General features: G+C 37.4%; 2 protein-coding genes and 1 long non-coding RNA gene across 3 annotated transcripts in view; all 3 read right to left on the bottom strand.

The window, feature by feature from the left end:
• The window catches only part of LOC145643532 (Fc receptor-like protein 5), a 72,231-nt gene extending 51,689 nt beyond the window's left edge, over nucleotides 1-20,542 (bottom strand). Inside the window, exons 1-2 of the mRNA XM_081695044.1 lie at nucleotides 20,512-20,542; nucleotides 19,840-19,875 (exon numbers count right to left, since the gene is read on the bottom strand). Of these exons, the coding sequence (XP_081551170.1) occupies nucleotides 19,840-19,875; nucleotides 20,512-20,542 (67 nt within the window). The remainder of the gene's footprint in view (nucleotides 1-19,839; nucleotides 19,876-20,511) is intronic.
• On the bottom strand, nucleotides 4,394-6,509 carry LOC145643449 (uncharacterized). The gene is made up of 3 exons (XR_014115851.1): nucleotides 6,433-6,509; nucleotides 6,289-6,348; nucleotides 4,394-5,761 (listed from the first exon to the last, which is right to left on the bottom strand). It is a non-coding gene; the product is annotated as an uncharacterized LOC145643449 (long non-coding RNA).
• On the bottom strand, nucleotides 8,570-12,310 carry LOC145643520 (Fc receptor-like protein 5). Its single transcript, XM_081695021.1, has 6 exons — nucleotides 12,208-12,310; nucleotides 10,732-11,004; nucleotides 10,189-10,467; nucleotides 9,281-9,559; nucleotides 8,872-9,117; nucleotides 8,570-8,769 (listed from the first exon to the last, which is right to left on the bottom strand). Exons 1-6 carry the CDS (start codon nucleotides 12,308-12,310, stop codon nucleotides 8,633-8,635), a joined length of 1,317 nt encoding a protein of 438 aa, XP_081551147.1. The 3' UTR covers nucleotides 8,570-8,632.
• Nucleotides 20,543-20,809: the final 267 nt, after the last annotated feature.

The raw sequence follows: 20,809 nt of genomic DNA, 5'->3' as shown, positions 1-20,809 counted from the left end.
TAACGTACACAGAAATAACGTATAGCGGACATGTACCGACAAAGAAGACAACATGAACTAGAATATCAAGAGAGAACTTTAGGAAGCAAAGATAACAATAGTAAACGAAGAGAGTAATTTAATTTAAAACACCAAGAACGAGTATAGCGTAACCATAAGCGAGGCAGTCAGAACATCGAGAATACATAGAAATGAAATTAGAAATGACCAACAACCCTAAGCTGCAGTGACGCGGTTTAAATAATATACAAAGCTAACAAGACTAAACAAGGAGCAGGTGAAAGCAATGACGGGCGTTGAAAATAAACGAGGTGTAGAAAACGAAACTAAGAACTGGAACACACGGACGAGATCATGAAGCCAGAGAAGCAGGAGAAGCTCCGATCCGCGAACATGACAACCGTTACAAAGTTCATTAAATGCCAATTTTTTCACAGCAAAATTTCATACCTTTCCTTGTAAATTGGGTGGCCCTTTTGTAAGGATTCTATAAGCTTTACTCTCAACAGCCAGAAAGTTGCTGCCCCTCTCATATTCTCTACCTTCCTGCTTTCAAACCCTCTTTGAGTCTGAGCAACCTATACAGCTAGTAAAAGCCAAAGCTATCTAGCTATCAAGTAAAAGATGGAATGGTTATTCAAAGGACACACACATAGCTGTCCTGTTACACTTAAATGTTGATTTTAATGTTGGTACATGTGGATCAATATACCTTATTGATTATCTTGGGATAACAGACCTAAGTTTGATTTTATACATTTTCTAGATCAGATGGTCCTTCACACGTTAGAGCATCATAGTGACACCACATCTGCATCTTGTAGAATAACAACTTAATTCTAAATGTATCAAAGCAGGCTTCACTGACCTTTCAAAGATATTAAATACTCATATGTTTATTTGACACAAATGACCATATTTTGCACAAATAAAAACTGGCATCCTAAACCAAATTCCTAATTTTTTCTTGATTGAAATTGTGTGAGGAGACTGTTACAGTTATATTGCACAACTCACATATACTAATAGAACATAATTAAAACATTAATAACAGGAGTATATTATTGTGATATAATTTATGCAAGTGCCACTATGTCACTATGTACATTTAAGTACTGTAAGCATATAGGTAGGAAACCTGAAGAAGAAGAGACAGACCTCCACAGATGAATTTCCTGAAAGGGACTCACTTGCCCTTTATCACTGTTTTTCTTCAACAGGACTTCTGCTTGTATGGGACAAAGTGACAAACACTTTCCACATTCACTGTGTGTCTTATGTTCTGATCTATAATTATTTGCTGTTGGTGGATGAAAGATAAATATCAGCAACATAATGAGAATGTTTATCAAGCACATGTATGCAACAAATATTTTTGCATGCATTGCCTAAATATGTGTGTAGTTTCACTGACTTGTACCGATTCACCATGGAGAGAATCCTGTACAGCTGCATCGGTTCCTGGTACAGTGGTCTCAACCACATGATCTCAACGACAGGAACTTACAAAGAGTGGTGAGGTCACGTGACCTCTTCACAGGCAAATGTAGTGGTTGGTGACATATTGCTCAAAAAGGACTAAGAGAAAACAATAAGCATATGCAAAATTGATTAAATACACATCACAATGCAATAAGGCCACTTGACTGAGAAGTCATAGGACACCAGCTACTCAACTAGTACAAACTTCCAGGGACTGATAATAGGACCAAAGCAAAATACACATGTGAATTACTCCAAAGCCTCAAAACACTCCATGCTACCAAAGGGAAAGATGCCCTAATAGTGCTCAGCCATCATGTTCAGCATACACGAGGCCCCCACGACCCCCTCGTAGCACCATATCCACATGGCATCTACTGCTAGCGCCAACTTATAGCACGCACTTAAATGTGAACCCCTACTTGTAGGACCCTGCCTGCCGTTCAACAAAGATACAGCAAGACAGGACCCTATCTGACACTTTACCTGCCAAAACTTGTAAAGCCTAATGGGTGTGTGCACATGACAAGGATTACCCGTCTGTGCATGAAACTTCACACATACTCATGTAGAAGAGATGTGTATGTTTCATTTTAATTTAACATCACCATTGGTGAAAAATTGCATTCCTACATGCAGTGTTAGAGTCTTATGTAAGCATATCGTCAAGTTTGCCTTTATAGTTGACTAAGTAATTTGCAGTATACCATAGCTGAAATATCATTCCTCTGGGACTCATCGTTCAACATGCAACCTAAAGTTCAGAGATAAAACAATAAACACAGGTACAAAGGCACATCGCAGTGCAGGATACAGGACAGTGCAAAAACACAGTACTGACTACATCATTACTGTAAACATCATTGGCAGCAACATGGCACACAGTGTGGTATACTGGTTTAATTAAAGAAAATATTCTATTATTAAGAGTCTGTGCAGTGTGGCTTGATTTACTGTATGCAGTGTACAGTAGCAGCAGAATGTTACTGAACAATAGTCCAGTGGGTGTCTGAGGAAAAAAGCTCTTAAACATTCTAGTGGAGATAGCTCGGATACTCCGGTGCCTTCTACCAGGTGATAGGGTGAATAGTCCATGGGAGGGGTGGGAGGGGTCCTCTACAATGCTGGTGGCTCTGCAGTGTTTAGTGTATACTGACTACATTAATACTTATTGTATGGTATTGTTTATGTTGTTGAAAAACTCTAGCACTTATTGTTTATAGCACTTATCATTGTTTAAGATAGACCTTATGTATTTTGTACTTCTAGGTATCAGCATTCATCCCTGTATTCTACAGTATTCTAGTTAATTTGTATGTTTGATTCTAACCTACTGTACTGTACTAGGATATATTCTATGAGCAAATGACAAAGCACTTTTGTAAGTCGCTCTGGATAAGAGCGTCTGCTAAATGCCGTAAATGTAAATGTGCTATACCTACACAGCATGCTCTTATATGTTAGGAAAATGAAGTTTGGATCCAACACATTTGGCTCTACTAAGCAGATAATCAGATAATACTAAAAGACATGCTTAGCTCAATCATATATGCTGGAAATAAACTCTGCAAGGCAGCAGATCTCCTGGACTGGAGTTATATTTTCTAACTCCATAATGTTTGACACTGAAGACCATCTACAAAGGATTTGGTAAGTTTATTACACCATCCTGTGGTTAAAATGAGGATTTTCATAAGAATAATTTAAATATATTTGACTTTTCACATAAACAATACTGGCTTTTGAAATTCCCTGAATGCAGTTTCTAAGTGCTGATCGTGACCATTCACACATACCCAGACCCATGTGCTCTCTGTCTTGCACTACTGAAGACACCGAAGTGCTATTTTTAACAAAGTGCAGCATTTGATTAGATACTGAGCTAGTGTGGAATATGAATAAAGCGAATAGCTGCTTAGCCAATGAGCATGTTTTTACCATTCGTGAGTGCATATCAAAAGAAGAACAGAACATTAATAATTTTGTGTTTGGGAAAATATATATATTTTGCATTAATTCAGTGCATTAATCCTCAAGCATTACATTTTTACTTTGCACTGCTTAAGTAAATTTGTTACAAGTTAAAAATCAAATAAACAAATAGGATATATATATATATATATATATATATATATATATATATATATATATATATATACACACACACACACACACACACACACACACACTAATGTAGTTAATGCAGATTAAATTGTAATTTTAAGTGAATTAGAAATTATAAAACTAAAGCTTGACTAAATATTTTACTAAACCATGATAAGTGTAAGTTTGCTATCATAAGAGAAATTCATAATTACATTTTTGCAAGATTATATTATATTAATTAATTTATTTATTTGCTCTTTTGAACATAACAGCTGTATGTTTGGGGAGCACATAATGAGTGGACCAATAGACCTGTCATACAAACTCATAAATATACAGTACATGTTAAGAAATGTTTTGTCCTATAAAGGTTTATTTTTGGAATGATAATGGGTTTTTAATAGCAATAGTTTTTTTATGATAGCAAACAAACATTTATGAAAGAAAGACATAAGTAAACAAATAGGCTACAATAATAAGTTATAATGATATATAAGAATATTGAATTACAATTTTACATCAAAATGTATAGCGTACGACCAATGTGCAATATGTGAGCCATCACTTAAATGTTTCACACTTGGCTAGGCATATGGGTAAAAATCAACAGACTATAAAACATTAGGATGTTCATGGTTAGAGAAAATTAGAATAACAGAAAAATCTATTTATAAAAATGAAATTTAAATGTAAAAAAAAAATCCACAAAACATTCTGAATGAGCATGCACCTTGTACTGTTATCACCCTTTTAAAAATGATTATTCTTTTAATTGTACTATTTTGATTGCGGCTATTCAAAAATATTCAGCAAACAATCAAGTGACATTTACTACATGATGTAAACTGGATAGCCAAATTCCTACCCATTGGCAAAGTTAGGGTGTATAAGCCTAAATATCTCTTTAGTTCAGATCCTGGTCCCTCCTGTCCCCTAAAGCCACAAGCTAGACTTCAGAAAACCTTGAGTACAGCAACACCACAGGGAACTGAACAAAATATCCTGTAAAAACTATATTTACCATAGTTCTCGGTGAGTAAATGCCAAGCTAGCCATTGGGCAGCTTTGACACTAGTCAAGTCATTGATTGAAGATTTGGTTTGGTTTGGTAATCAAGCATTTTCCAGATTAGCTCCTCATCTCTGGGATGCTCCTCCTACAGGTCTGTCAGTCAAATTCTCTCTGCACAGTCAAAACAAATCTCAAAACATAAAATTTACCATGAACTTAATCTTACCTGCTCTCTACAACCCTGTTTCTATTTCTTGTTTGTCCTTAGGTATTCTCTGTTCTAGTATTAATGTAGCATCTCATGTATTATATTATTAAACACCCTTTAAAGACTCTTGGCAAGAAGTCACCAATAAATGCTTGTTTCCTTCTTGCTGCACCATCCCATGAAGCCCATCCAGGTTAATTAGGGGCCATTTAACATTACTGGCATGAGCCGCCATGGGCCCCACACAGAAAGCAGAAATGCTGGCTACCCTAGCAGCAGTAGCACAGGGCAAAGAGAGACACTTTGGAGTTTTCAGAAAGTGGGCACACCTCGATAAGATCATACAGCTGTACAGTGGTGTAGAGCTTATTATGGTGCAGTACATCCTTGAGCAGCACCATGCAACATCTATTCACAGGCATCTCAACACACACATGCATACTTGTTCTCTTGCTTCCACACACACACACACACCTACAGAACAGACATTCATATGTATATAGACATATCAGTATATTAGCACACACACTGACAGTCTCATCTTTTTCCCCTCATGCTCACTACCCCCATCACCCAGCAGTGTACATTCTACCCCCCATCACCTAGCAGTGAGTTTACATTCATTTATTTAGTTTAACTAGTTTTGTTGCTACTATTGTGACTATTTTACTTTTCTCTTCAAAAGCAAAAAAGTAAGTAAATAAATACATTTTAAATGGTGCTCAGTGTTCAATTGCCCACCACCACATTCCAGCATTTATGAAGCAGAGCTGTTTAAATTTATGGTATTTAGCTGACGCTTTTATCCAAAGCGACTTACAATTATGACTGAGTGCAACTTGAGCAACTGAGGGCTAAAGGCTTTGCTCAGAGGCCCAACAGTGGCAACTGGTCAACCATCCCATGACAAGTAAAGGACCTTAACCATTGAGCTACCACTGGGTCCTGCACCATCTGTGAAAGAGAGAAAAAAAACCCTCATTCTTTCCCCACAGTCATTTACCATCATAATCCTTTTAAAGAACTCTGCAGGGCATTACTCAGACATCCCACACTACAGGCCTTCTCCAGTCACACCCTGTAGTCTTCCATCAGGCAGACACTTCACTGCTTAACCCCACACAGACTACTCTCATTAACTATAAAGCTTAACCCAATACAAACTACTGTCCTTAACCAATTACAATGATGTGTTTTGTGTGGTCTATAATTTCCCAGAGGCCAGAGAAAACATGGATCATGTTTTTCCGAGGAATTTCTATATTGTCCAGATTCCATTGGCATCTTATCACTTAGTATATAAAAGAACATTTTCACTACTGTTGTTGCCACGTTTGTCACTAATGTTGTTAGAAACACTGACAAATTTACACATTTCCAAGATACAAAATAAAGAGCAAAAGTAAATTAGTGTTTAATAAAACCAGTTTCTTGCTTTATCTGGCATTTATGAAGCGGAGCTGTGATGTTCTACTGCTTACCGTTTTCTGACTTCTGTTTCAGTTCTGAATACATCACATCAGTGCCCTCCCTGGTCTTCTCTAACAGAGCACAACACACATGCATTAGCTTTCACCACAAAAAAACAAGGTATATATATTTCATACAGAAGCCCATCGCCCAACCTGTTTGTTTTGGTTTCTTCTTGGGTTTCATTTTAATTTGAGCATAAGTCACATCACTGGATCCTGCACCAGCATCTATTAAAGAGAAAACAAACTGCTTTCCCTCATTTTCATTCTAATTTCATAATCTTTTAAAGCTGCAACATGTAAATTAGTGGAATTACTGAGTCTAGAGGATAAATAAATATGCTAAAGTATCTTTGTGCACCTGCAAGCTACACTGTAAAGCCTAAAATATTCCAAAGTCATAGCAGTCAGATTAGATTTGGTGGGAATGTTTTGGCCCATGTCACATGCACATGCTTTTGTGTACTGACAGCTTTGAGTGAGAAGAATGTTCAGCTTTGAGTGTGAGGAGTGAGAGGTTTGGCTGTGAGGTGTGAGAGGTTTTAGTGAGAGGTGTGAGAGGTTTCAGTGAGAGAAGTGAAAGATTTCAGTGAGAGTTTGTGAGAGGAGGAAGAAGCAACACAATTACATCATCTCCCAAATGTTTCACAATGCAGACCACACATGTTGCCATCTGACCAAAGAGCAGATTTCCAGTGTTCTAGTGTGCATTGGCTGCGTTCTTTTGCCCAAGACTTTTGCCCTGCTAGAGATCAGTAAAGCATGTATTTCAGCTGAAATCTGTGGTTCTATTAACTGGTGATTTATTAGGCTAATGACTTTAATATGCTTGTCCTTTTCAGTAGAGGTACCTTCCTTTCCTGGGGTATCTGCATAGGAGCCAGTTTCATATAAATCCCTTGGTATCTACTCTACCTTGCTAAATATAAATAATTATCTCAGGTATTTAGACTAAGGACGGTTTTGAGAATTTATAGCATTTCTGTTATCTTTGTATTCTTATAAACTGTTGTATATGTATTTTACATACATAATTACGTGAAAATTACTATATGAAAGAGAAATATTTAATTTTTGGTAGGCGTGTACAAACAGATACTGTACATCAAGTGTGACTGATACCGGCATCAAACAGACATTACTGTGAATAATCTGTCAACAATCATTAAATGAACTATAACCCTGGGTTACAGTTATTGATGATGGTAAAAAACATGTATTAACATTATAGTAGTCATGTGAACCTTATAGCTCATAAAACAAGGGCAAATTCCAAACATCTAACAACTGATGGTATATTTGTCTGCAAGATACAATCTGTTAGTTTCTCTCCAACTCTCTCTCTCTTACACACACACACACACACACGCACACACACACACACACACACACACACACAATTGTAGTAAAATTGTTGATATTGGTCTTTATTCCTTTGTTTTTGGTTTTTTTTGCTTTAAACCTTTGAGTAAACCACAACACTTGACCAATACATAGTATCATCTGTTTAAAATAATAATAATAATAATAATAATAATAATAATAATAATAATAACAATAATAATAATAGAGTTCATAATTTAGGGTGGTACTGTATGGAAAAAGAGACAGTGTTAAGTGTCCCTCCATTCAGTCTTGTGTTCTTTTAAAATAATTTGTATTAGGTGGTATGTACCTTTACTGTGAAGTTTCAAGTTTTTCAGCTCTTTTTTTGAGTAAGTTCCATCAGTTGGACCTGTTAATGAAGTCAGTTTAGATAAGCAGAAAAGCGAAAAATCAGTGTTCTTACTGCGGATATGCAGAGTTCTTACTATTTCCTATGTGTTTTGTTTTATTATTCACAGCATGTGCATACGTGTCATTGTTGGATGAAGCAGTAAAATCATTACAAACCTAACCATTTATTTGACGTGAACTCTACCTGTAATCCTGTTACCAACATTGGCATAAATCAGATCACCTCCTATTAAAGAGGAAAGAAGGCCGTGTAAATAAAAGTGTTCATTTGAACAAAAAGCTGGTGAGTTCAGTAGAAACAGACCAACCTGCTTGCAGCAGTGAGGTTCCTGCAAGAGAGCTCCCAGGCCCAGTCCAACTCTGCCTCTGGCCCGTGGTCTGGCTAGTGTTCTCCTGATGTCCAGTAGGGGGAGACAGAGACCCTGTACCTCCTCACACAGTAAAACAGTCGTAAAGTCAACAGGATCACTGCTAATTTTCATTTAACAGTTAATGGAAAAGGGATAAAAATACTTTTTATCCTGTAAATTGGCAAAGTTTCTGACAGCAAGAGCACATCCACCATGGTGTACAGAAGTAACATGTCTTTAAATAGCCTGTATATAATTGTCATATGCTACAGATAAATGGATGCTTTCAAACCTTTGTTCTTCTTGTAGCTCAGGAACAGGATAAGTATGATAATGAGCAACAAGATTAAACTGAGTCCAACAGCCAGTCCAACTATTACACCATTGGATCCAGGACCTAAGACTGTGGAAGCAAAGTGACATAAGTTTGAATTTACATTCAGAGCACTTTATGCTTACTGAAATAATGTAAAATAAATAAAATCTCATGACATGGATTTCTCACCTCTGACTGAGACCCAGCTCTGTGGTGACTCTCTTCTCTCTGGGTATTCACAGTAGTAGAGACCCTCATCTGATTTTGAGATGGCATGGATGGTTATCTGTCCTGTGGTCTGGTTATGAAAGAGTGATCCATCTTTATAGAAGTAAGCTATGAGATTAGAAGGTGTTTTGTTCAGTAAACATCGTAGAGTCAGAGAATCTCCCTCAGTCACAGAATGTACAGGACTGTCCAGGATCACATCACCATCTGTAAAAAAAAGACACAGAAAACATAAAATGGGGACCACAAACACAGGTATTTTCACATGCATGAAATATTATTCATCTAATACTACAAACAAATATAGCAAAGTTAATATATTCTATCAATAGTCCTATGGTTCCTGTGATAAAAATGACTGGAGACCCACCATGCACTGTGATGTTGACAGGTTTACTGCTCCCTCCAGATTTAGACTGACACCAGTACACTCCAGTATGGGCTGTGGAGAGGGAGCTGATGTTGCATGTAGAGCTTGTAACTGATCCCCTATCTGATGGACAGTCTGACACACTCCTATCATGTGAGTACTGCATGACTCTCCATGTAGTAGAGTTCCTCTGGTCCTTACAGCTCAGTGAGAGAGAGTGACCACTGAAGTGTTGAGTTCTGTTAGGAATGATGATCAGAGAGACTATAGAAGACACACCTGCCAAATGAGACAAATCAAATGTTGCACAATACTGTTAAACTAATGCCACATACATGTTCACTGTACTATAGGGAAACTGATCATGTAAATGATCATGAAAATACTCAGACATTCATACTCTACAGTATTTTAAAATAACTAAATGATGGTATTTCTGTATTTAACCGCCTTACTCCTAAACAAACCCAGTACACACCTGAGCTCAGTTCTCATCTCCTCACACTCTCTATTCACTCTGAGCTTTTTTTCAGTCCTTCATTCTGCATCTTTTTCTTAACCCTGTATTGTTAACTGCATTGTCTTCATACAGTGTATTGTTAACTGAATTGTCTTCATACAGTGTAATGTTAGCTGTATTGTCTTCTTAACTCTATTGTTCCAGTGTAAAAGCAGCAGTCCTGCTCCCTCACTCATGCAGGTGCTACCTCGTACATGATGTCACTGGGAAATCCTGCTTATTTCTGTAGCTGGAATTTAGTAAAGCCTCTCACACTGTCTATGTAGTTTACTAAGAGTGTGCAGATATCAGCCTCTGAGCCAAAACCAACCTTGTGCCTCCACTGTTATCTGCATGTTGGTTATATGTTCAGCTGTATATAGTATCACTATCGCAGAAACTCTCTTACCAGTAATGTTTACCCAGAGCGCATCACTGTAGTGTGTGTAGTAGACTGGATTTCCTCTGCCAGCTCTACACCAGTACTGGCCTCCATCAGAAAGCTTCACTGCACTGATGGTGTAGGAGCGTGTTGCAGTGTTGGTCTCATTCTCAGGGTTCTGTGTGTGTTTGGACCAGTAAAACCTCCATCCAGTAGACTGCACCAGCTTACAGTACAGAGTCACTGGGTTTCCCATCAGTGCAGCTCCTTGAGGGCTAGATGTGAGTTCAGGTTTAGGTTTCACTGCTGATGGAAATGAAACAAACGGTTCAGCTCATAAATTAAGTTCACATGCTGCTTCCAGACGCTTTACCACAGTCATTATATAACAGAGTGACACAATCTATTAGGATGCAACATCTCAGCCTAAGTGCTGATGCAGATCTGATCACATGGTGACCTGAGGCTGATAGTGGAGGTAAATCAGACTGATGGACTTCAGCTATTTGGTGTCATCTGTAGTCATATTATGTTGTGGTTAATAATAACTAAAGAGTTGAACACACTCACCTGATACAGTCAGTGTAACAGCATCACTAGTGTGGGAGTAGCGGGATCCTCCTGCCTCTGTTCCTCTACAGGTGTAGTTACCTGTATGAGACTCTTCAGCACCACTGATTGTGTAAACCTGTTCTCTGCTGACAGGACTGAGTGAACCCTCTTCATTCCAGCTGTACTGCCACCTAGAGACGCCTCTTCCCTGTATGTCACATCTGAGAGTGACAGTCTCTCCCTCAAATACCTGTGGATCAGGCTTTATGGAGGCCACAGCTTTTGGTCTCACTGTGGAAAGATCATCAAATCCACTGAATAATTGCTTCTTTTAATGAAGTTGTTTTCATGTATATGCACATAATTGAAAACAGAAAGAAGGCTATTTCTAAACCTTTAACTGTTACTAAAACAAATAATATGTAACAGTAGATAAGCATGAAGATTTTCTCAAATTGTGTAAATGACAAATAAATATTGTAAATAACCTCCCCAAATAAAAAAGAGGGGGTGTTGAATTCCAATAAAATTATTCATCTCAAATTTCAGCCAATGAAATTATTCATCTAATATCTAAGCACAATGGTTAACATGGAAATGTTAAGGCCACATCAAGATCCGTTTACAAATGTGACAAAGGTGGAATCCTGACAAGGAAAACTTTTTTGGGAATGCAGTGATGTACTGATTTTATTACTCTGTTAAACCAAGCATGGTGGAAACATACTGCACAGGTTGTAAAAAAACAAATTAGTAGTCAAAATTGAGTGTGAGCAATAGACACATGGCACATACTTCATTTGGTGAATAGGAGTAATTGCTGAGTATTTTTTTCATATATTGTCATTTTGTATAATTGCACTTTTTGTCTTGATTTGGGGATCTATATTTCTGTGTAAGTGTTACATGTGATGAATCAGTGGGACCTGCAGGAATTATTTTTGTGGGGGAGGGGCAGGTGGTGGAGAAAGTTTTTGGGGTGCGTGATACAATGAAATACAGCATATAGGAATTTCAGGTACACAAGTTAATACAATCTGATATTGTAAGGGTTGGCACCAGGTCGAGGCCCCCTCGGGCCACCAGAGGGAGGCCTCGAGTCAGGCACACTACTAATCAGGCTGGGCTACACCTATATAAACTCAGTGACCCAGTCACTCAGTGTGGGGTCTTTGCTAAAGTGTTGAGCCAAGCTCCTAGCTGGTAACCTTTGGGTATTGAGGTCTGTGAGCCCTTGTGCTGCACCTCTCTTCAGCTCTGCGAGGGTGTCTTTGTTATTACATGTCCCCTCCCCTCTCCAGTTTTCCCTCTCAAGTCTGTCACTCTCCCAGGGCTCTCCTTAGCCATTAAAGTTCCTCCCTGTTTTCTGGTTTTGTTTGGGAAGGTTAAGTTTTGTTTTCCCCAGGTCATCGGGGTTGCCGTTCTTCCCGTGTCGTCCATTGTTCTCCCTTATTCCATGCTTGGTGTGGTGTTTAGTTTTCCCTCTCGTTTTACCTGTTCTAAGATCTAACTGTTTTGCACACGGGCCACCATCATTAAAGCGTGGTAGCTCACCCAGTAGACTGTTGGTGTCATCTGATCTGGGTCTGAGCCCCATTATAGATATTCACTTGAGAATAACTAAGGAGTCATTAACTGACCTATCAAATGGCATTTTCAGTTGCTTTTAACTTTCACAAGCTGAATGCAACCTGACCCAAAAGAATGGTACTAGTAAATAATGAAAGGTTTAATTCTCATTGGCTTCAATTCCTCCAACACTAAATGAGGCTCGAGAGTATTAAATGCAGAACTAAAATCAACAAAAAGCAAGTATGCATATGCCATAGGGTCTTCTAGATGCTTCAGAATAAAATGTATTTAATGGTTTTAATATCATGTTGCCTTAGGAACTGGTATACTATTACTCCTATAATCTCTTTCTGGTAGACAAGGAATTGCTATAGTCGGATTAAACAATTAAATAATACAATTCTGCCATTCATTTTTGTAAAAATGGCTTATTGGAATGATGTAATGAATATGGTTATGGTTCCTAAGAATCATAAATAAAATAGAGCTGATGGGTATTACTGGACATACTTGTGTTCTCTCACAACTCGTTTTCTCCATTTCTTTTTCTGTCAGTTTCTCTCTCCACATTTCATCTTGCCATCTTTCTCACATGCACCTCTCTTTCTCATTTTATGTTCAGCATCATGTTTCAAAGTGAAAGTAATGGAAGCATTGCTTATCACAGACTGCTGCTCTTTCCAGGGGTCACATAGTTCGTTCCGCAGCCTGCAGTGGGAATTCCCTGTTATTGTTCTTGTTTGGAGCCTCACCTCTGGTGTCTGCACACACCTGCACATTTTGTGTATTTAAACTGATGTTGGCACGTGCAGTTTTGTCAGTCGTTGAACATGTATAAGTACGTTTGTCGTCGCTCGTTAGTGTTAGTGTTCATGATGTTTCATGTGCTTCGTTCTCACAGTTTAAGTGAGTGCCCTTGTCTTCTGTGTTTCTCAATAAATGTCTATTACTGTCGAGGGAGTCTGAGCGACCTGCTCCTTGACCTGTGGCATTCGAGCCGTTACATTGCTGAGTATTGTTTAGCTAAAGTATTAACCCAAACATGCCAACTATATGGACTACCATTTTTTCTCCTTAGAGAAATGTGCAATAATTACATTTTCTGCTGTTTTAGTGTGATGTTGGTTACATTTGATTTGGTGTGTCTTTATTGTATTTTAAATTGCCAGTTTTTCACTGATATCATCACCAAAACATTTTCATTATCAGAACACCATGTAATTACTGCCATGCAACTTAATTCACAGCCAAAGAAGTTTTAAAACTGTTTTGTTTTCAATGTTGTGCTTTTATATGAAAAACATAATGAAATACCTTTCAAGAAAAAAAAAACATCTAAACTTTTCTACACATTAAACAAATGTGTATTTTGTAGAACACAGAAAATAATGTTTTGGTTGTGCAAATATGAGAAATATGTGATGTGTTTACAATGGTTACAATACAAATTAGTCCAAATTATCTGCTTGTTATATGTTACACTTTTTCACACAGTTTTATGTAAACCTTTCCAGCTTCAGTACTGAAATAAATCAAAGGTTTCATTCCAAAATGTATTCGTGAATATCCTTTTTTTTTTTTTAATCACCTATAGAGTGGGCTTTATTTATCAGTGCATATTATGATACGAGTGATGGACAGCAAACTGTCATTCTTTCACTTCCATGGATGGTAACACATGATGTGTGAGTCTTAATTTGATATTATCATTAATATTATTTACACATATATAGTGCCTTTCTAATACCAAAAGGCGCTTTACAATCTAGAATCTAGCTACCTCACTACATTTCGCTAAACTATGAAGTGCACCTTTATTTTTTGGCTATAGTTAGCACTGCTTTGTTATTTAAATGATTGTGAATCATGATGGAGGATTTTGCTAATGTTCACACAATTAACTGAGGTGCGTTCTGTATTAATATTAATATTAATACAGAATTAATATTAGCTATCTAGTTATATATCTATGTTAACAATAACAGCTATCTACCTAGCAACCTAGTATAGTACCTACCTTATTTGCATCTGTACACAAATAATGCATTTGGTGTCTTTCTATAAAAACATACAGTATGAACTCATAGATAGATCTAGATAGATAGTTCATTTTTTTTTATCCTTTTAGAGAAGTTTAGAGAAAACTGTATTGGGAACAAGGCCAAAATAGTCCAATATTGATGTTCAAAACATTAAAACTGGAAAATGTTCTTCCAACACTTTGTAGGTGTAATAAATCCACAGATTGGGATGGCATTAACCCTGTAACAGTATTTTTATACCCAAGGAAACCATGATCCTAAATTCCATCAGACTCAAAACTTACCAGGACAGCCAGGTTTTCTCATCCCACAGAGATGTACAAGTTTTTTTTTTTCCCACAGCTTCACAAAGTAACAACTTGATATTTTAACCTACTATGATGTCAAATGGTAATCAGCCATGTTTGGGTATCTTAATATTATCGTTAAACTGTGATGTTTGGTTTTATTATTTGAGAAATGTCCTTTGTTTCATTATTCTCTTCAATATTCATTTGCTTTATTCCTCACAATCAATTTACGTTTATGTTGCTTACCTCCTGTTTACTGTAAACAAATTGTTAACCACTTGAAATTGTATTTACTAGAAATCTTATTTGTACCAATTAAGCAGAACCCCTAAACCCTTAGTCTATGAGTTACCACCAAAGTACTTTAACAAGAATGTTTTGTGCCAGGTGTGCACGTTTTTGTTTAGCATTGGTTGCTTTTCTTGTTGCTGGTAACCCAGTGAAAAGCCTTGTGTGCAGAGATGGAGGCGGGACTACTGCTTTAAAGGTGGACCTCTTGCTGAAATGGAGCAGCACTGATCTGGGGCATGCTGGAGATCAGTTACTTAAGACATCTTGCGAATTTGTGAACTCTACTGTTGTTGATTGTTATTTATGAGATTACTGTTAGGTTTCCCCTATCTGTCAGAGTGGACAAGAAAGGTAACGTGGTTACAGGTGAATACAATGTATAGATGTGGTATCTCAGGGGCGGGTGCCACTTTATAGTATTGTTAATCAGGAAAGTTATACGGTAGGCGGGGAAGCCGTTTTATTATTTCCGTTTCTTTGGCACCATCCACAATGTCCACCTGTACTTCTTGACCACTCAAGATTTGTTCTCATTCCTTAAACCACGTGCTCTCGCCATTGATGTCTGTTTTTATCGTTAAACGTAAATAGATATAAACACAGAAGTTATTAGTGTTGGTTTCATGCTCGGTTACTTTACACACACACACACACACACTTCTCATAGGACTGTTACAACCTGTTGTCTTGCCATCAACCAGGAGCATGTAACAAAGAAGAAATAAAGACTTAAACTTTTCTTTTTAAAACTAAGCCAATAACCTCTACAACAGTCATCAAGAGCAAGGATGGGTCACATAACCACTGATACCAAAGCTCCTGTTTCTGAAAGGCCTAACCTAAAAGGCCTCTGACTCTAACTGAACCAGCTCCAGCTCCAATTCCATGGGTCAAGAAAACCTGGTCATTTCATTGTCAGTGGCCTATATCACTCATGCAGGGTCAATGGACTAGAAAACAGACGCTCTCTAAGGGCCATCCAGATGATATAACGGAAAATGGACTCTCTCTCACTCAGTGCTATCCAGATGGTTTGACATTGTTGAGCCTAATGACTCTTAAGGACAGACATTTCCTTTTTATGTTACCAGCTGATATAAATAGTTAATTTAACTGTTTATACATCAAAACTGGTCAGTTAACTCCTTCCTTTCATCTGCTAAGCAGCCTCTTCAGTCCTAATTAGTTCTCTCTCAGGTTGTTTCAATAAGTTGCCTATTTCTTCTAAGTCTTCCAGTTATACTTTGTCACGCTGGTATTCTAATTTTTGGTAGATGAGACATCATGTTATCGAAGTGGTGACCTTTATGGGTTGAGACTGAATTAATAATCATTAATACATTAATTTAAATGATTTAATTTTCCCTGGTAATCAGGGTGGTGCCCAATTATTATCACTTTGGATGGACAATTTATTAAAGTGTTAATATCTCATAGAACATAGATTGCTTTATTATTCCTTAACTTATAGTACTGCTATTCTGTATCTCACAGTGTAGTGTATGGGGTTAAATAATATACCCATTATTAGGTACACGTGGTCTACATTTAACAGTTACATTTATATCTCCATCAATGTACAACATCAAATATCAGAATACTGCCTTTGCTTATTTATGAAATCTAAACACTGATGCATGTGTATGACTTCAGGAAGAGCGTGGCAGAGGGGCTTGTAGAGACAAAAGTGCAGATACATAAATCGCTATGCAGATGAAAATGTAAAACATCACTTACCAGCTGCTGTGATCTTGACTACGTCACTGTAATGTGTGTAGTATTGTCCCCTTCGTGCAGTGCAATCATATTCTGAAGTTCCTTCTTCAGAGACTGTCACATTCATTATATTGTTTTTTCTTACAGTGGTCCATGATTTTGGCTGCTGAGAGTAAATGTACCAAAAAAACGTCCATCCAGTAGATTTCTGTACCTCACAGCTTAGAGTAACAGTGTCTCCAGTGTAGACAGACGTCTGAGGCTTAACCTTCACAGTTGGTTTGGGTTTTGCTGTTAATTTGAAATGAAGAAGGTATTAGAATCTCCATTTACAACATGAGGGGAAACTTTATTATTTGTGGAAATAGCAGCATTTGTGCCTAAAGTGTCATTTAGATTCATTTAATTCATTTAGATTCAGATACTAAAAAAAGTTGCAGTGGTGAAGGTTGGATGTGCAATATATTATCTAAATTATCAAAGTTTCAAGTATTCCAAAATTAATGCTTGCTGAGTTTAACCAGCTTTTCCATGTTTCATTCATACTGAACCAAATCCTGCTTATGCACAATATATAAGCACCACCAATCTCTGTACTAATAAAAACAATGATGTATTACAATGAGAGACAAGTGCCAGTGGAGTAGGAAGGGATATATGAATAAACTGAGACTATTTACACTTGGTCTTTTCATGCATCGTGTATCAGGATTGCCTAATTGAAAGCAAACTGTAAATTGTACTATCACATCAATTTGATCACCATAATTTTAAGAGAGCAAATTCATTATGAAGATGTTGGTCTCTGATTGCAAGTTCAAAATAACAGTATTCTTTTTTCATTTTTAAAATAATTTGCTGTTGCCAGTGAAACTTTATAGTGACGGCACAATGGGAGTCACTGAAAGGAGCAGTGAAGGGGATGTGTAGGGTCCTTTATTATGGAAGCAGCATCTTTCCTCTCAACACACCATCTGTACAGCTCTGATAGTGGACTTTGCCTTTCTGATTATTTATTCTCACCTGGTTTTACTCTTGGCAGTGAGAAAGGTGCACTAGGATGTAATATTGCAAAGTTGATCTGATTCAACAGGGGATTTTAAACAGAAGTCAATATGCCCAGGTGTCAATGAATTAAGCATTGTTGATATTTCATATATACAAAATCATCATTTTGGGAGAAGGACAAAAATTCATCTATTTCTGTGTGCAGATATTTATAGGCTTCAACCTGCTCTACTACCTTGAATTTGATTTCTAGAGGTTCAAAAAGAGGATGAAGAGAGAGAGAGAATTATAGTAATAAAGTCTAATGTTATTCAAAATCTGTTTGAAATGAAGGTTTTTTAAAAAACACAAACACCTTCATGACTATACTGTGAATTCCCCAAATAAGAAATACTGAGTTCAGAATGTCACTGCCAGAATCCTTACATGTACCAGGATGAGAGATCACATATACATCATGTAAATTACTTAGTGAACATGTTTAAAATACATCAATATTGCATTATCATTACTGGAGAATTTTAAGACCTGATCTCCTATTGAATCTTATTCATCTGAATATTTGGAAGTTGTTCACTGTTTCAGTCCACCTTCTTTGTGTATCTATGCATGTGATTATGTTTCTGAGTCTGCAATTTCACTTTCAGTTGTTTGGTCACCATTGACGTGAGATTTCAGATCTGAAACTAGGAGACAAAGGAGGAAAGCTGAAGACTGGTAAGTTGCAAACTCTGGTGAGGAAGGTGAACCCCAACTCTAAATGCATGAGTTCTGAGTGGTTCCCATCTGGTACCTGTATATTATGGAGTGAGAGTTCATTCTACTCCGATTCCTCAACACGCTACAATACCCAGCAGGCTGTTTGTCACTCAACCCATCAGGAACGTCATGTCAGATCATCACCACCCTAATATTTTACTCATGTGTATCATTTAGGAACAGTTATATAAGCTGTTCTAAATCTTCATGATGTTGTGAAGTATTGCCTCCAGAGTTTTCTGTGAATACCGAGCATTGTTTCCCTGATTCCTTTTCCGTGTATCGTACCTTGGATTTATTGTTTCTCATTACTGATTATTGCCTGCCCCCTTTGGATACTTTTGCCTGGATTTTTTGAATTGTCTTTCTGGTTTTGGATATGGACTATTTTACCATGATTCGCATTACTCTACCTGACCCATCTTGTTGCAACCTTTTCTTTCTTCCACTACGTGGAACTACAATAAAGCCCTATCTTTTATCCACAAGCGTCTGATTTATTGCCTGGCCTGTTACAATGAGTTAATTCTACCTGTATATTATGGACTGAATGTTGTTAGAGAAGTGGTGAGAGAGCTGTTCTGACAGATCTGTTAGGGGCTATAGGAAACAGACCAGCAGAACAAGCTGCTGCTCCTGGGAGACGGGTTTGGCTTCACAACCCTCAGCACCAAAAAGGACTCAAGTTAAGGAGTAAGTGGGAGCTGAGTGTTCAGGTAGGGTGCTTCAGTATGAAGACTGGCTACCAGGGTGCTTCAGTGTCTCTATTAGATTAAACCCCAGGCTGTTCTGAGAGACTGTTACACTTGATATTCAGGGTAAATTAAGTCTTGTTTAGATAGGTGATGTGCACACAGATATTCTGGTGTGTTTACATTTTGTTAGTGTACTGCTGTTTGTCAGCTAATCCTAAAGGGATGAGCTAAGTAGACCCAGAAACTCAAACTGGCTTATATTATTCATTTGCACATGTTTTGGAGGAGTTTCTCCCTGTTCTTGTCGACCCTCTTCATGTATGTATGTGCCTGTGTGTACATGTGTGTACTTCTCTTTCTGTATCTGTTTTAATACAGAGCTGGTCGTTATATGCCTGTAAGTGTGAGATGTGAAATAAAGAGCAAAGACTCTGCTTCCTGTCTCTGAGTGGGTCTGCTTGCCAGATGGCCACTACAACATTGAATGCAACTGCAATATTTCAATATCTTGGGTGGCCAATCTTATCTACCAAGGGCTGTGGTTGCAGGTTTTCATTCCAACCAGGGAGCAAACACACTGCTATTATTCTCAACAAGCTGGTTTCAGTCCTCATTAAGTGGATTTATCATATTGGGACTGGTCATTTTAGCCATGTGCACTACCTTCAATGGACTTAATATCTGCAGACCTACTGGCCCTTGTGAATAAAACTGCCCACCTCTCAAGTAAATAAAGATATGAGTATGAATCACCTTGAGCTTGTACGATGCAGATGAGCAGAAGCAGCACTTGAAATGTGGAGAGGTGTAAACAACATTATGCATTAATAGGAAATATTCACTTCTATCACAGGCTCCAAGTGCCTTGAAGAGCTGAATTTGACAAAGTTTCACAGAATCTGTATTAATGCTGTTTCAAACGCTATGCTACATTATTCTCAAATCCAGATGTAGGCTTATGCAAAGCAATACTTGTTCATTTTGTTCCCCGTTTAATCCGTTACCGTCAGTAACTCTGTGAACATAACCGTCTTCCAGGACAGTTGAGTAACATGAATTGCTGAATATCTGTCACTAATGCATGATTAAAGACCTGAAAACACTACCATACAAATGTACCAATATAAAAATATACCAACAGAGAAATCAAACTCCTGATATAAATCAATAATTAACATTACAATCCATTACTTTTCATTCAGAACAAGAGCAAGTCAGTTGGACCTTATATTTCTTGAATAAAAAGTACCTTAAACTGAAACTCTCTAGACTCTGACTTAAAAAAAAAAAACTTAAAATCCAGCTGAAGTACAACAATTGATTTAACCACACAGAACTTGATTTACTCACGATTCTCAGACTACATATTAACAACATATTAGCATTCACTCTAATAATAACATAATAATGACATAATTCACTCACAGAGCAGCGCAGAGAGAGGACAGAAGTCCATACTGTCCTGCTAGTGACTGACAATGAGAAATAATGAGCATTAAAGTCTCAGCACTTCCTGTTTTCTTACAGTTAGAGACAGAGAGGTGAGGATAAAAATTCACACATTTTTCATTTTTAGGAAATCTTATTCAAGTTACATTTGAGTGCAACATTAGCATATATAAAAAATATAAGCAATTGCTACTTCAGCAACTACTTCAATCCTTTCCAATAAATAAATAAGTGGTTCATCTTATTAAATGCAGGGCATGTGACATCAGTTATT

Source organism: Electrophorus electricus, chromosome 13, assembly GCF_041902795.1.
Source record: "Electrophorus electricus isolate QZ-2024a chromosome 13, ASM4190279v1, whole genome shotgun sequence".
Taxonomy (NCBI): domain Eukaryota; kingdom Metazoa; phylum Chordata; class Actinopteri; order Gymnotiformes; family Gymnotidae; genus Electrophorus; species Electrophorus electricus.
Note: the sequence above shows the minus strand (reverse complement) of the source record. Positions and strands in the feature narration are given on the sequence as shown.

Excerpts from the sequence above, each read along its gene's own strand:
- LOC145643520 (XM_081695021.1), bottom strand. The coding sequence starts at position 12,310 with ATGGGGCTCAGACCCAGATCAGATGACACCAACAGTCTACTGGGTGAG. Across the intron at positions 11,005-12,207 it reads ACAGTTAGATCTTAGAACAG|TGAGACCAAAAGCTGTGGCC; the intron begins GTAAAACGAGAG and ends ATCTTTCCACAG. Across the intron at positions 9,560-10,188 it reads GCTCTGGGTAAACATTACTG|GTGTGTCTTCTATAGTCTCT; the intron begins GTAAGAGAGTTT and ends CTCATTTGGCAG.